Genomic DNA, 16082 nt, shown 5'->3' on the forward strand with positions numbered 1-16082 from the left:
CATTTAACAGAAGAACAATGGAGCTACCAGCTGCAAGATGTTTCATAGAAAAATGCCAATGTAAGATATGCTTTTAAATGATGTTTTCCAGTACCAACAGGCCCCATTTCATTGTAGGTTTTTCCATTAAATAATTGACCCCAGGGTCCACTGTTCGTGCTTGCCTGTGGCTTGGGGCATTGCTCCCGTGGTGGTCAATTATCTGACAGAAGAGCCCACAACAAGCAATATGGCTTAACCGCTTCCTTGGTAACTCATTCACAGCTCCCCTGCATAATAGAATTCCACGTGCAGCCTGCGCCTGCTTAATATACACTATGGCTACATCATTGCAAAGACCACCGTCCAGAATGTAGTAGTGAATGTCAATATTGCTAAGGTGCCAGACTAGCTCACTGAAAGGGGAAAAATGCTAACAATAAACAATTAAATAAAAATAATAACTTGGTAACTACCTCTACTAGACTCAAGTCCAAAACACAATAGTTTCGTTTTCACAACAGAGTGAAGGTTTAGCCTTTTGCTCTCTAAGAGATAACTCACTGACACATTAAGACACTATTCGTACTTTAGTTTTTAAGGTTCAGTCAAACCTACACGTACAACTTCCTTCCCACCAACATATTTTACCTGAGTTCTTTGACTTTACCTTTTCAAACTCACCTTATCCAGCTGGACTAATCATACAATTCATAAACATCTTACTGCTACCACCCTAGTTTAGGGTCTTGGTACTTCACATCCAGACTACTACAAAAGCTTCTTTACTGGTCTTCCTGCCATCTGTGTTTTTCCATTCCATTCCATCCCACACAGTGCTGCCAAATTAATCTTTGTAAAAATATTCTATGATCATTTCACTTGTATTCTTAAAAAAAACCTCAACTGACTTCTCCTTCCCTATAAGATAGAAGTTCAGCTCCTTTACTTGGCATTCCTTGACCCCAGCATACTTGTCCAATTCTAAATTCCTCTATTGCCTTACTTAAGCTAATCATCTTCTTCACCATAACCCCATATGCAACGTGTGCATTCTCATCTCTTCACCTTAGCTCATGCTACCTGGAATGACCTTTTTGCCTCTGCCTGCTAAAATCCTATTCATCTTTCAACTCTGATTCTACCACCATGAAAATTAGCATTATTTCAACCAGAAGTGAGCTGTCCCTGGAATCCTATAGAACAGCTTGTATTTTCCACTCACAAGGCACTGGTTATATATGTATATGTGTGTATATATGTATGTATTTAGATGTATATATCTAATGTAGTTATTTGTGTATGAGTCTTATCTTCCCAAGCAAAGTGTAAGGTCCGGTAGGATCTGGACTTTATCCTATCTTCCCTATATCTTATAGCATCTGGGATAGCACTTTCACATGATAATTTGTCAATAAATATTTGTCGATTGATTTCAGAGGAGATACTACCAGGTTACAAACTCAAATCTGTACATACAGATGATGATGATAAGGTCCAAGCAAACAACAATCAAAAAATCCTCTCTTGCTCTTAATGAGTTTATTTGCTCTGTTCTTAGCAGAGATAATTAATTTAAATTTTATCCTTTAATGGCATGCAGTTCGTTATTTTTAAGTATGATAAACCAGTAAAAAATGGAGTTGCTTAATTAAGATATTCTCTCATTGTTCAGTACAGTACAGGATGAGTCATGAAGTTAAAAATCTACATGAATATGCAGCAAGATTCATTTAATTGGTTTACGTCACACCCTATTTTTTTCCTCCTTTCTACTTCTCATGGTCTACTTCAAAATATCATTTAAAGCTAATATTTTAACCGAAATTTCATAAACTATGACCAAGATATCCCTTGGAGTTACCACTTTGTTTAGGCAAGAAAGAAAGGTTATGGAAGATCCTTTGATATTTCAAAGGGGAGGCAGTATGGCTTAATGGAAAGAGGGCTTAGGGACAATCTAGTTGTGTGATTATACTTACGGACAAATCACAACATCTATGGACTTCAGTTTCTGCATCTGTAAAGTGTAATGACACTTTACCCACCTCACAGAGTAGATGTGAGGCAAACTTTAAAATGCTATATAAATGTGAGTTGTTAATGTTATTATTAACAACAATGCTTTTTGATCTCTTTGGAAATTCAAATCTCTTTGCATTGCTGAGTAGATGGATAGCATTTGGACAGCCCCTGCACTCTGTGACCCTGCAAGGGATGGGGAGGGGGGCTGGATAAAGGATAAGGAGAGAAGCCATTTATGAAGCTTATTTCCTTTGGGAGGTGGGAGGAGGATTGGTGGGAGTGTTGGTAAACTGATCTACATAGCAAATGCAGCTTAATAACATTAAAATGCAGCATTAAATCAAATGGCAAATATATAATGAACAATTAATCAGAAATATAAACCCAGAACTTACACTGATCTTAGGCAAGATTTGACAAGGTTTGTATGGCAGCGAAACAATAACAAACAGGATCAAATTGCTGAGGATGAAAATCTGGCATTGAATAGATAGTAACATCATCATCTCACTGTGCTAAATTCATGAAATTTAGATTATTTAGAAAAGCACTTGGAGTTAATGCAACTAAGAAGACAACAACTAACTGTCACATTTATTTAGAACATCCCCTAATTTAGTTCCCAAAAGGAAATTCTCATTCCTATGACTCAGGTCAAACAAAAGAAACAGGACTCCCAAAAAAATGCTTTCAACAGTTCTTTGAATAACAATAGCAACTGGGAGATTGGAATGTGTTTACGCAGCATACAAGTCCTTCTAGCATCAGGAGAGCCTTTCAAATTCCCTGCCCCCTGCCCAAACAAAAATCCTGGTAGGGAATCCTCTATAAAATGTGGGATAAATATTTCCCCAGTGGTTGGGTTTCTATGATTGCCACTATGTTAGCTGAAAGTTAGGACAATTTCAACTTTGCCTAGAGGCTCCAGGCTGACCTGACAAATGTTATTCTTTGGGAAGCTTTCATCACTTGCCAAAGGATGGAACTAGTCTAAATTCCTAGTCAATTGCATCTCTTCCTTCCCTACTTTAGAACTGAGAGAAGGTTTTCCACAACTGATTAAATATATATGTATGTGTGTGTGTGAGAAAATTGTAAAATGCTGTGTGAATGAACAGGTATCTAATTCAATTCAACAAGCATTTATTAAACCCTTACTATGAACGGACAAGGCACTGTGCTAAGTTCTAGGGATACAATGTGACAGTGAAAAATAATAAAAACAACTCTATAAACATGTTTTTCCAGAAGTATTCATAATTTGATCAGTGATTGAGTTAAGATCTTAAATGCCAAAAGCTCTTGAATGCAAAATCCCTAAACGAAACTATTTCTAAAGTAAAAGTCTCAAGTATTAGTTGAAAAGGGAACTTCCCTATGACAAAAATCAGTGAAGTACGAAAGTATTTTATAGTTTTATATCTACTTTCCCACTGCCCAAAAAGTAGGGTGAGCCTATTTACTTTGATTTAAAAATGCATTATTATCTGTTCTTTAATAAACTAGACAGTGGAACTAGAACTTAAATTATTCTAAGTTTATTCTTAAACGTCCTTAAAAAAAAAAAAAAGACTGAAGGCCTTAATCCTTACTTAAAAAGCCTTTATGAAAGAAATTCTAGTTGATGCTGTGTCGTTGCAGCTGGACCCGGGCTGAAAGTGCACTTCCATTTTTATGTTTAGAACTGAAGAACTCTAAAGTTAGAGCTAGCACTCCACATAAAAGCTTTGGAAATGGCATTCTTTGGTCCTCCTGCAATTCATTCTTTTTAAGAAAAGGAAATGGAAAGAAAGGTTTCATGTCCAGGGCTTCAGGCCTTTGATCATTTGATGAACACTGGATCCTCAACCTGGGCCTCAAACTTCTCAGGCCAGACAAAGAAGGCCTAGGCCTCACAGGCCGGGCCTAGATTCCTGTCAGAACAAAACCTTTGGCTGCCTCACAGTGTGACGGCCTGGGAAAGGCCCACCTCAGCAGGGCTGAGATGCCCGCTCTGCCCTTTGATCTTTCATTTAGACTACATCCCAAGCTCCAGGTCAGGGGATTTCAAATTGCACACCCCATTGGCAGAGGGGAGCCGGTCAAGAACAAAATGGGGGGGGGTGACCAATCTTAAAAAAAAAAAAATCCTTCGACTCTTTTCTTTGGCCAGTTTCACATGACTTGTTTTGTATTGTGAAATACTAAGCCCACACTTAAAATGGAATTTGACATTACATGGTACAATGGAGTCAATAAATGGCATTCTTTAGTGCTCTTACAATAAGTCAACCCTTCCTTAAGTGGCTGAAAGCCTGAAGCTGGAAAATACTTCTCTATGACACAAAATTGCATATATTTAAACTCCAGGTTTCATCATATCCTCTTGGTGAAAACCAACATAACCCAAACAAATGTTGAGATGATGTCAACATCCGTTTCCCCTATTTCTGTTCATTTTTGTTTGTAGTGATCAAATTTCCACTTGAACCAATTATGTATCGAGGAGCTTATGGAGTCACATATTCTTTCACAAACACATGCATGACACATTTAAACAAAGCAATCCACATTCTCTTAGAATTTTTCTTTTTTTTGGTAGATGTTGGGGCAGATAACACAACTACTCTTAACATAGATGGCAATTTCTGTACTTCGGCAACTCTGTGGTTGCAAATGAAATGATGCATATTTGAGGGAATAAAAATGCACTTTCCTAGATAGAAATACTCCTCCCCCACCCAACTTGTTAATAAGTAACATAATGCTTCTTCTTTTGTGTGTATAAATCCCTAAGACTAAGCTAATTCTGAACACTTCAAAATGTTATTTGATGCTGCAAAACCTCATTTCAACCTAAGGCTTTATTCTTATTCTCTCCCCTGACCCATGAGTCCTGGTAATAGTCCCTTTTCTGTACTGTGTGACCTCAGTGAACCTCTCTGGGCCTCAGTTTTCTCATCTATAAAATGAAGGGACTGAATTAGATGATCTATAAGGATCTTTCCAGCTCTAGAATTATTTTATTCTAGGATAGATAGTATATGAACAAATTTCCAAAAGGGTCAAAAATCAAAAGAGACATTTATATTTTAATGGGTGGTGGGGGAGGGAATTCTCATAGTGCTACTATAGACTCAAATATTAAAAAAAAAAACCAGTGAAATAGGTTAATTATTTACACGGAATAAAAAAGACTGACCTTAGAGGTCATCTAGTTGAACTCAACCCTATTTTATAGATGAGAAAACTTAGATTATTATTAGTAGAAATTATTAGTGTCACTGACCAATGGAGATTACGTTCTACTAAGAAATACACTATGTACCAAAAATAACCTTTTTTTTGGAGTTAGTTGAATGTTTAAAAATACGAACTCTGCATTTCCCTCAATGCCAAATATAATATTGTCCTATGTAGTACCCATTAACAAAGGATGTACTTTAAAAAATGTGTGGCAGATAACTTAATATGATTCAGGAAGGGGGAGTACACTCCTCTAATTTATTCGAAGGCCTTCTGTGAATATTGCATCCTACGTTACTATGGTAACACGACCACATATCTCGGCCCTGACAAAGCAGCCAGGGCTTTTGAATCTCACCTTTGGCCATCTTATTGAGAACCATGTCAATCAGCACGTAGGTGCCGCTCCTTCCAGCGCCATCACTGTCAACAGAAGGAGAGAGAATGAACATGCTATCTGTCCACAGGAAAGGCAGCAATCATTTATTTTACCCATGTTATAAGTGGGGACAGGGAAAGGAAAAGTGAGTGAACCAGAGGAAAAGAAACAAAGAAAACTTCTGATGGGCTTTAATAAGCTCGAGCTGCTCATGAAGGATTAACTATTGTTCTTCATGACTAGGTTTTCCTTGTCTGTCTTTTTTTTTTTCCTTTGCGTTTTAGCAAAAGAAAATTAAAGAAAACGCCAACCTTGCCACATATAATAAGCACGGACTTAGAACTCAAAAAGATTAGAAGCAAAAGATGAAGAGTTAACCAGCATTCTCCGGCAACACCAAAGTTTTCATTTGAGTATATATGTCGGATAATTGTCATACTGATTTTTTTTGAGGGGGGATTTTCCTTACTTTTAGATTTTTTATGCCACTTTATCCCCTCTAGAAATGGAAATATCCGTGTTATTTGTTTCTTAATCATGGCTTTAAAAAGCTTTCTCATTTCATTTCCTCCCCCTGAACTCCCCCCTTCCCCTGCCCCCACCTTCTATAATTGGAAAATTTACCATCTGGACTAGAGTTGTAAAAATGTTTTGAATTATGCCTCAACAATATCAAATTTTTAAAAAATGAAGATGCAATTTAGAGGACAAAAAATAATACAAGCATCATTAGTTTTGATATAGAAAATGTTAAACTAGTTATTTTTTCCACTAAGTTGATGTCTCATTGCATGCATGTGTAAAAGACCCTCTTTAACATAGCCAACAGGATCACGGAATGAGAGCTATAAGGCACTGTGGAGGCCTAATCCAACCTCCTCATTTTCCAGATGAGGAACCCAAAGCAGACAGAAGTTAAGAGACTTGCTTAGGATCATATACCTAGTAAATGTCTTGGGTGGGATTTGAATTCAGGGCTTTCTGATTCCTATCCCTGCAGTCTCTCTGATTTGCTTCATTTCTAGCCTGCCCAGCTTATTTATTGATCAAATGAATAACATATGCAAAGTCCTTTGCAAACTTGAAGGAACTCTATAGATATTAACTAGTATTGTTTTTCTTGTTTGTATTGACCAAACTACTGAATAATTGTTAGACAGAGTTGACTTGGGATGGATAGCTTTCATAGAGAGAGTGCATTAACATTTAACTTTCCCCCCTCAAATAAATGACTGATTAAAAAAAAAATCAGCAGCCAAAGCAAAATAAATACAAATAAAATTAAAAAAAAAATTAGTCATCAGAACCAACTTCCCTAGATGGCTTTATTCATTACATCATTGAAGAAGAGAAATCTTTAACCCTTTCTGGTGCCACAGACCCCTTCTTAGAATGTTTTAAAATGCATAAAATAAAGTGTATAAGAATGTGAAGGAAACTAACTATATTGAAATACAATTATCAATATATATTTAAAGTTCATGCATCTCAAGTTAAGAATCCATGCTTAAGGACTTGCTTTCTAAGTAATTTGATCCTTCATCAGTCTAACATATTGAGGTGTAAAGACTACGTTACTTGTAGAAGAAAATTAAAAGGCTGAGACTATCACCCTACCTCCCCTATGGACTAAAAAATAAACAACGACAAAAATTTTTGAATTAGGTTGGTGGGCTTGGTATCATCTCTTATTATGTTCAAGGTACTATGCTAGGTGATAGAAATAGTTCTAATATTTTGATGGTTTCAAAAAAAAATTAAAACTTCTTTTCTTTATCATCACAACTCTAACAGGAAAAAAAAAAGGTTCTAATAAAGAGTATGAATTATTCAACAAAAGACGATCCAAAATTTAGCTTGTTAGTTGAATCAGATGCAGCAGAGAAAGGAAATGTCAAATTCAGATATCCTTTTGACAACCTGGCTAATTTCATTTCTATAGTTTTAACTTAGACAAAACAAGGGTTTACAATAGAAAGGCAAAGCTCTAACAGCCAAGTTGATTTCCATGAAAACACTCATGGTCATCCTGGAAAACAATAAGATGGGCAGGTGGTGGCTATTCAAACATGCCTCTAATAATGGCCAAATGCTAGATATATACATATGTGTGTTGTTGTTGTTGTTTAGTAGTTTCAGTTGTGTCTGACTCTTTGTGAACCCTTTGTTTGGCAAAGATAGTGAAGTGGTTTGCCATTTCCTTCTTTGGCTCATTATACAGATGAGGAAACTGAGGCAAACAGGATTAAGTGACTTGCTTAGGGTCACACAGCTAGTATGTGTCTGAGGCTGTATTTGAACTCAGGTCTTCTTGACTCTAGGCCTGGTGTTCTATCTATTGTACTACCTAGCCGCCCATAATACATATATGTGTGTATGTATGTATGTATGTATGTATATATATATATATATATATATACACACACACACACACATATAGAAATAATATGGCTTATCTGATTGCAATTGTAAAATAAAATGTCATCTTGATCCAGCTTTTTTGGTCAGATACATTAGTGGAGGAATTAGACACATCTCAGGTAAAATTTAACAACAAATTATAGAATGGTCACCATAAGTATATCAACACAACTTTCAGTAGCATAAAAAGAACATAAAGCTAAATTGCTATCTCAGAATTTTCTTCAAAAAATACACTTAAGTATGTGCTTATTAATTTGCTAGTAATCTCAACTTTTATGTTTGTTTTTACAGTTTCATGGTTTCTTAATATAGCAAAACTTCCAAGCACATGTTAAAAGTGATACTTGCCTGCAATGAACAATAATTGGACAAGAACGGCCCCTGTAGCACTTGTTTACTTTTCTGCAACAAAAGAGAGATATCAAGTTATAATTATAATCTGTTTCGTCAGATAATAAACAGAGTAAGCCAAATCAACCGTTCTATATTCTCAAACACATTTTCCATTAGCCAGTTTTGATAAAGAAAACAATGACACTCACAATTCCTCATGGTTCAGTTTCCTTTTTACAGTAAACTGAAAAGCTAAACAAAATTCTTGTACATTCACAAAGAATTTACATTTCCAAAGGTGAACTCAAGTAACCAGATCTATAAATGGTCTTTCTGATCAATGGATCAATCCATCTAGCTCCCGGCCTAACTCTCTTTTTTTTCCCCCTACTTCAGTTAATCTAACTTTTTGTTATAGGCTCATTTTCTCTATTATACATTGGAATTTTTGTGTTTTAGAATTAAGGCTCTAACCCCCCCAAACACTCCCATCATCCGCTCATTTCTGATGAAAAAACATGTTGCATGGAAATACTCTCAAGAGAAATCCTCCTGTGGACTTTTTACATGATCATGTGGTAAGAATGTTTTAACCGAAGAGAAAAAACAATGCTGTCAAGAAAAGAGCCTTCCATTCTTGAAATCTGAGTGCATTACCAAACAATTTTCATTCTACAGATTTTTGACTAGTTACTCTCAGAGATAAACAATAAACATGTATCAAAATTTTGTAACAATCCCTGTCCCTCCTGGCCCAAATGGGAGGGTGATTTATATTCCTTGTAAAGGACCCTCCAACATTTTGTTTCTTTCATCAGACAAGCTATGGAATATCTAAAAAGCAAATCAAGTTATTCAGAAGGGTATTTTCAAAGGAGAAAATAAGAGTCTAGGTTTTTTGGAAGAAAGAAATTCATTCCTCATCTGAAATGTGTAGCATTCTTTTATCCTATGATAGGAAATAAAATTGGGGAGAGGGGAACAGTAACATGGGAAAATTTCCCTTAAAGACAAAATGAAAAGGCTTTACTTTTTCTTTTCAGAGGCTGTAGCTACAAACACCAAAATAATCCATCAAAAAAGTAAAAATTCAATCAGTTGTTTTATCTTCAGGACATTAAAAGAAAGGAAGAGGGGACTTTGATTTTTCTTTTTAACAGATTAACTGATTTCTTTCTACTGAATTCACCATATATTTTGGCATCATCATACATGGAGCTTGGATGCCCGATCCAATGGCATTGTCATGTACATCAGTGTTCAGTGTGAGAGGCCTACGTTCCCCAAGCTGCATAGTTTTAAGTGGAAGGACTTTGGAATGACAGACATTTTGAGAAAAGATAATGTACAGTGGGAAAACCTGACTGTGAGCATTAACTAGATGCCTGTACTTCACTGTGACCACTGGATCTGAGGTTAGTTCCTTGTTCTGTTCTGATTCTCCACCAAAAATGTAAAAATATGTAATATACACATGCTTAGAGATCACAGAAAGTAGAAATAATAAGGAAAGAAAGACTCAGGACACAAGTTACCAAGTACCCTAATAGTTAAGCTCTCATTCTACTATACTACCAGGAGATTTTTTTTTAAAGTTGCATTTATATTTGGGATTTGGGAGAAAAGATGATAAGCAAGAAATGAACACTTATTGAAGTCAATAGTACTTCTGTGCAAGAATACCATAAAAGTACTTGGCTCTTTGAGTATAAAATGGACTGAGGAAAGTAGACCCACTTCTAAAGTTTTTCCTCTCTTTTTTTCCTCACTCAGGTTAGTAGGGCATCATGAGTTCTACCTCTGTTAAATAGATTCTGAACTACCAGAATGACTTCTGAAGTGGGAAGGCTGCTGGGCCCAGCCTACTATATAGGCTAAAATGGATAAAGTCATTTAGAATTTCTTTTTGGTGATGGTGGTATTATTTTCTTTTGGCAGAATCAAGCATGCTTAGCGTTAAATCATTCTAGAGTTGTTTTACTTTTAAGGGGTTTTCAACTGCAAATGAAAGCTTTTGCCATATATTTCTGAGTAACTGAATCTTTTAACATGATCAGGGTCACCACCTCAGCTCTGCATTCCAACATCTTGTGATATTTCATGTTTGACAGCCTCATCTATGTTTTGTGGAAGGAAAACTAAATGTTTATCTGTAGACATACTGGTAAATGGCCAGGTCTTGCTCCATTTTTCAGATGGTGCCAAGAATTCTCAACAAAGGCATAATTAAAAAGAGATAAATAGAATAAATATCCACCCTTCACCAAAATGTGTAGGACACAATTAAAATGTAAGCAGCCATCAGACACAACAGTATTACAGTGTCCAATTTACAGTTGGTCAGCCCCTTTCCCTCTTCCCTGGGAGTTCTTTAACAAGACAGCCTCCCTCACTTAGTAATGTTGTTAAAAAGCTAATTACTAGCTAAATATGTCTGATTTGCTTTTGCACTCCCGTAATTCCTTTCTTCATTCTATGGCATGTTTAAAATGCTGTTGTCTCTAAGCATGTTGTGACTGGCTGCCTCTGCAGAGTTTAGAAAGGCTTTAGTGTAATTTTAAGAAAAACCTCCTCTAACCCTATTTGGGAAGAAAGAAAAAAACCAACAACTCACAAACAGCCAAAGAGACATGTTGTGTAAATACCACGTGGCATTATTTTCTTAGCATTTTATTTACAAGAGATCCAAATACTTATCACAGCTTGAAAAAAAGCACAAAGGAAAACCTTAAAAGCAGATTATCACATATTCCAACATAAGATTTTTCATCTAGTTGACCTATGATATATAGTCGACTGATAAGTTATGAAGATAAATAAGCAATATTCAAGTATCCCATTCCATCCCAGGTTTACCCTATTAGAGTAAATGGAAAATTCATCCATAAGCAGAAGGTTCCAAACATTAAGAAAAAAATGATAATTTTTATATTTAGATCTATACACAGGAGGAATTAACTGAGGAAGAATAATTAGTGATACAAACCAACCCATGGGGTCATTGAGTGGAAAAGAAATCATCATGCAAACCATCAGCAAGCAAAGGTCAGAGGTCGTTAGAGGCTCAGAAAAGGGGTTTCCCACATTGTCCCTGCAGCAGAGTCACAGTTTCCAATGATCACTTTTGTGACTATGCAACTGGGCTCATATTACTAGCTGCAACATCACAAAAATGACACCGGCAACCGCTAATTAGCTGGCAAAATAAGAATTTGTCCATTTTTAAAGTGAGCAGGGTTAGTAGATGTCATTGCACACAGCAAGAAGTGATAGCATAATATATATATTTTAAGCAAAGCCCTCACATGTGATGCTAATTATCTTTTAGCTTAGCAGTTTCTCTTTAAAGTGTAAATGTGCTCCCTCTGGGCTCAGAGAAATATTTAATTACACATATCAGTGCATGACTAACAAGCTAGTTCAGAGCTAGAATGGTTGGTCTATTGTTCAAGATGAAATTAGGATTCTAGTAACATTCAACTGACCAGTGTTTTCAGAAGCAGCCTCACCTCTTCCAACTCTGTAATTTGTGTGCTTATAAAAAAAAATCATTGCAGCATCTCATGCGTAAGTGGGGTACATTCTTAGAATATGAGCATTTAGGTCAATATTCAGCCTAATCTGGGAAATCCATAATTATCTGAAACACAATTCGCTAAATAAGTAAAGAAATAGAAAGTTGATTTCCAAATGAAACTTGAAAAGCTATGGGTTCTAGAATTTTTGTTGTTGGTCTTGGTTAGGGTGGTTATTTTTGATAAAAAGTCAAAATAAAGGCAACTTCTTAGTACCGTATCTCCATAGACTCTGGAGCAAGGGAATTTCGGGAATCTAACTTTTCTTGATAATGACGTATTAAACATTGAGGGTTGGTTATGTATATGCTCAATTCCATATATGTATATGAATGTATAAACATACACTCATATGCATATATATATATATACACGTACACTGAATGCACATTAAGACATTGATATTAAGATGAGTAGCCATCTTTATTGAGATACAGCAATATGTCCATCAAGTACGTTTTTTGAGGACTCCATCCCAAAAAACTTACTCTAGGTAAGATTTTAAATAGCATGTCTTAGTAATATTTCCTCCTATAATACATTGAATTTACATCAAGAAAAGCCATAAATGGCCAAGAAATTAAGATAGGGAAAGTAGCAATTGTTCATATATGTGAACAGATTTTCCTTTTTACCATGCATTCAGTATTCTTGACCTATAATACACAATTTGGATCTATAAGTAAGGTAAGAGAGCAGCAGAGTTGGCTTTGAATGTGTACTATATGTACAGTATCAAATTTGATTTTCTTTTTGATCTCATTTACATGCTATTTGACCCAAGGCAATATGCTACATTTCTCTTTCTTAAATAGAACAATAAGCAAAATCAAGTACATCACACTTACAACACAAGCCTAGAACTTACAAATTCAGGAAAATCAAAGTTAAGGCTGAAGGTCTATCTTTACTAAAATACCTGATCTTTCCATCTTCCCCCAACCCAAGCTACCGTAGAATCTAGGATAAACAACTAGTTATCTCAAGATTGCACTATGTAGGCATACGATGAATGCAATTCAATCTTAATTCTTCAATTCCTTATTTCCAATTTTTATTTGTAATCTTTAATATTTCTTTAAAATGTGTAGATAAATTTAATTGAAATGGAGGCAAGATCCTACAGACTTCAGGGCTTTGTTGAAACTATGCACAATTTTCAGGTTACCTAGTCCTATCCAGTTATCACTGTACAGTAGCCAATACCAAACAGGAGCTATAGATGATACGTCAAATACGCTTTGCAATCAACATTTCAGTCAGAGATTTTGTTTTCCTTATCGATCTATGCATTTTAGTACAAAGTGAGTCTAGTCAGACAATTCAGTTAATAAATATTCAAAAGAGTCTCCCTCTTTCACTGGGTAATTATCAAAGCCCTGAGGATGGGCAAAAGGCTGAGTAATTTTTTCAAACTGTCATTTTCAAGCCAGTGTTGTTGTTGTTATTTTTTTTTTAAGTAGACACTAGTCCATGCTGACTAGACTTATTTGGAATTTGCATCTTCTTTTATTCAGGAATGAGTATCTTAGAACCTGTACCTGATCTTGCATTCTTAATTCATTTATAATTCTCATAATAATCTCCAAGGAGCTTGATAACATAGATAGACCAAAAAGAAATAGGTCTTATGTTGTTAGAAATGAAAGAGACATGGATAAGAGTGGTTACCCAGTAACACTTAGAATTGATGACCACACATCCACTGAGGAATCTTACATAAAGTAATTATTGCAAATATTACTCCTTTTAACCAGTGAGCAGACTATAGACACTTTAATGTGTTATTATGTACTTTGTTGTACCTGCGGAAATCCAGAAGTGATCTTGTAGAGGAAGGAACTCCCTGGTCATACCAACTAAGGAAATGGAACTGGGTTACGGTCCGGGTTTCGTTAGTTTGAAGATTTTTCAAATAAAAACTTCTCACAAGGAAATCTTCACACCAGATATGCTCAGACACCAGATTTACCTGGACAGAAATTATAATTTAGAGAAGAAAAGAAAGAAAGAGGGTAAAAGGCATCATAAACCTAAAGCACAATTCAATAATACTTAATTGGAGGTTTGCAGATATGGGGAGGAGAGTACACGTATCAAGTATGAGTTCTGTAACCTTTCATAGAGCAGAGGAATCAGCAGGCTGATACTGTCCTCTTCCCTAACCAATTAGAACATTGATACATGTGATTAAACTATCATAATAAAAGAAAATCAATTGGGGCCAAAAAATGGTTACTATTCAAAATTATTATGCCTGAATATTGCCCTTACAGTTTCTGTGATAGAACCCTTGAAGAAATAACACCAATCAATTAAATGGTTGGCCAACAAAAATAACCTAAACAGATCTGGTCAAACTATTCTATGTAAAGTTGAGTCTCATCTTAAATAGAATAGCACAAACCTTGATTTAGAGCTGGTAAACCCTGAAAATAAGAACTTCCACATGAAGACCCATAAATAGAAGTTTAACTAGTTGCATAAATATTAGTATAATAGATTCATGGAATGTTAGAGCTGGAAATTAATTAGGCGATCACTTAATCCAATCCTCTCATTTTATAGATGAGGAAACCCACATCAAAATAATGGGTTAGTATCCCTCAAATTTAAGACAATAATCTTAACATGACAGACAATTAATCACCTTTCGAGTTCAACCCTAAAAGCATGCCCTCTGGAGTGCATGGTTCTAACTGACTCACTATTGTGAAACTTGGTTATTTTGGCCTTTAATAGAAAACAGTAGCAGAGGGGTGAGTCTATTTCTTTCTTTAAATACTTAAGCTTACTTGGGCCACCCTAAATGTGCAGAAGAAACTTGAAAGGGGATGTCTAGCTGAAGTTCCTCTCCAAATATAAAAGTCAAATAATACATATGCAAAACTCTAAACAGCACTGTGTTAAGACTACTTTACCAGGCTGGCGAAATCAATAAATCATTAGAATAATAGCAGGGCTTCCCTTTTAAATGAGACTATTTTAAAGCCATACTCCATGGGGCCTGTTTAAATGGACTACCCTGTAGAGGTAAATATTTTTACTTTTTTCTTTTTGTCCAGCATTTATATTTGTCAAAATTTAGCAATTAAAAAATACATATTATCAAAGACTTCAGTTACAGAGCTTTACACAATACAGCTATTTTAAGAGCTTGGATCTCTATTTATATTGTGAAAATTCCTAGAAAATGCTTATCAGAATTGAAGTTCCCAAACCAAGGAATATTTCATTCCTCTTCTTCATAAAACTGGTTTGTCACCTTCCAGTTGCTTTCACTCCAAGAGGAACTCAAGGGATTTCAGTGTTCTTGGAGGAAGGCTGCTTGCATCCTTCCCCAATGAAACTTTATGGTGGGTCCCAGCTTAGGTCAAAGTAGATTAAATAATATTTGGCTCAGGATGAAATCAATCCACACATTTACTGTCAACTTGACAACCAGATCTATTTGACTTAAGTACCTCATAGATGTGGTAAAGGTTGGACCCTTCATCTGGCCAATAGTGGTAGCACTGCTTGACTCCGTTTTCCGTGAGGGGTGTCAGCATGACAATAACGACACAGCCGTTCTCCCAGACCATCTGCAGACAAAGAAAGACACCGTGGCCACACTGTGACTGCCTAATTACCGCGTGACACGTATAATTACTGCACTCAGAGACACAATCAAAATTTATTCCATTCACAGGAAATTTATTTCATTTTCATTAGACACTTTTACTCTGCAGCTGCTTTCAAATCTCTGAATAAAATGGGACCATATTTTGCATGCTTCCATGAGATATTAAAAAATTTCCAAAGAATTCATTCCATGCTTTAAAAAAAAAAATCTCTGTTCTATGTTCAGCTGTTTGGCTTTCCAACTTTTGATCTGGGAAGGAAACTTTCTATAACGCTGCATAAAATATACAACATAGTAGCTGATGTGGCATGAAGCAGAGAAGCTGCTGCCTTCTCAATGTAAAACAAACAAACATTTGGCACGCCTAGTTTTGGGTTGTTGAGATTTTCCATGTCTTGAAAGCAGTTGGCTAGGTTGGTTTACAAAGAATCATGATATTTCTAGACAATCTGAGGCTAGTTCCCAAGCTGTTTCTTTGAAAAGAAAAGTGCACTCAGAAAACAGCATCACAAAATTG

At 35.8% G+C, this 16082-nt stretch overlaps 1 protein-coding gene across 1 annotated transcript in view; it reads right to left on the reverse strand.

The window, feature by feature from the left end:
• PTPRN2 (protein tyrosine phosphatase, receptor type N2) overlaps positions 1 to 16082 on the reverse strand; it is a 1506109-nt gene that overhangs the window by 32609 nt on the left and 1457418 nt on the right. The window contains exons 18-21 of the mRNA XM_027841109.1: positions 15405 to 15524; positions 13746 to 13912; positions 8381 to 8434; positions 5588 to 5652 (exon numbers count right to left, since the gene is read on the reverse strand). Coding sequence (XP_027696910.1) covers positions 5588 to 5652; positions 8381 to 8434; positions 13746 to 13912; positions 15405 to 15524 — 406 coding nt within the window. The remainder of the gene's footprint in view (positions 1 to 5587; positions 5653 to 8380; positions 8435 to 13745; positions 13913 to 15404; positions 15525 to 16082) is intronic.

The sequence above is a fragment of the Vombatus ursinus genome, unplaced genomic scaffold (genome assembly GCF_900497805.2).
Source record: "Vombatus ursinus unplaced genomic scaffold, bare-nosed wombat genome assembly UNPS02014852.1, whole genome shotgun sequence".
NCBI lineage: Eukaryota > Metazoa > Chordata > Mammalia > Diprotodontia > Vombatidae > Vombatus > Vombatus ursinus.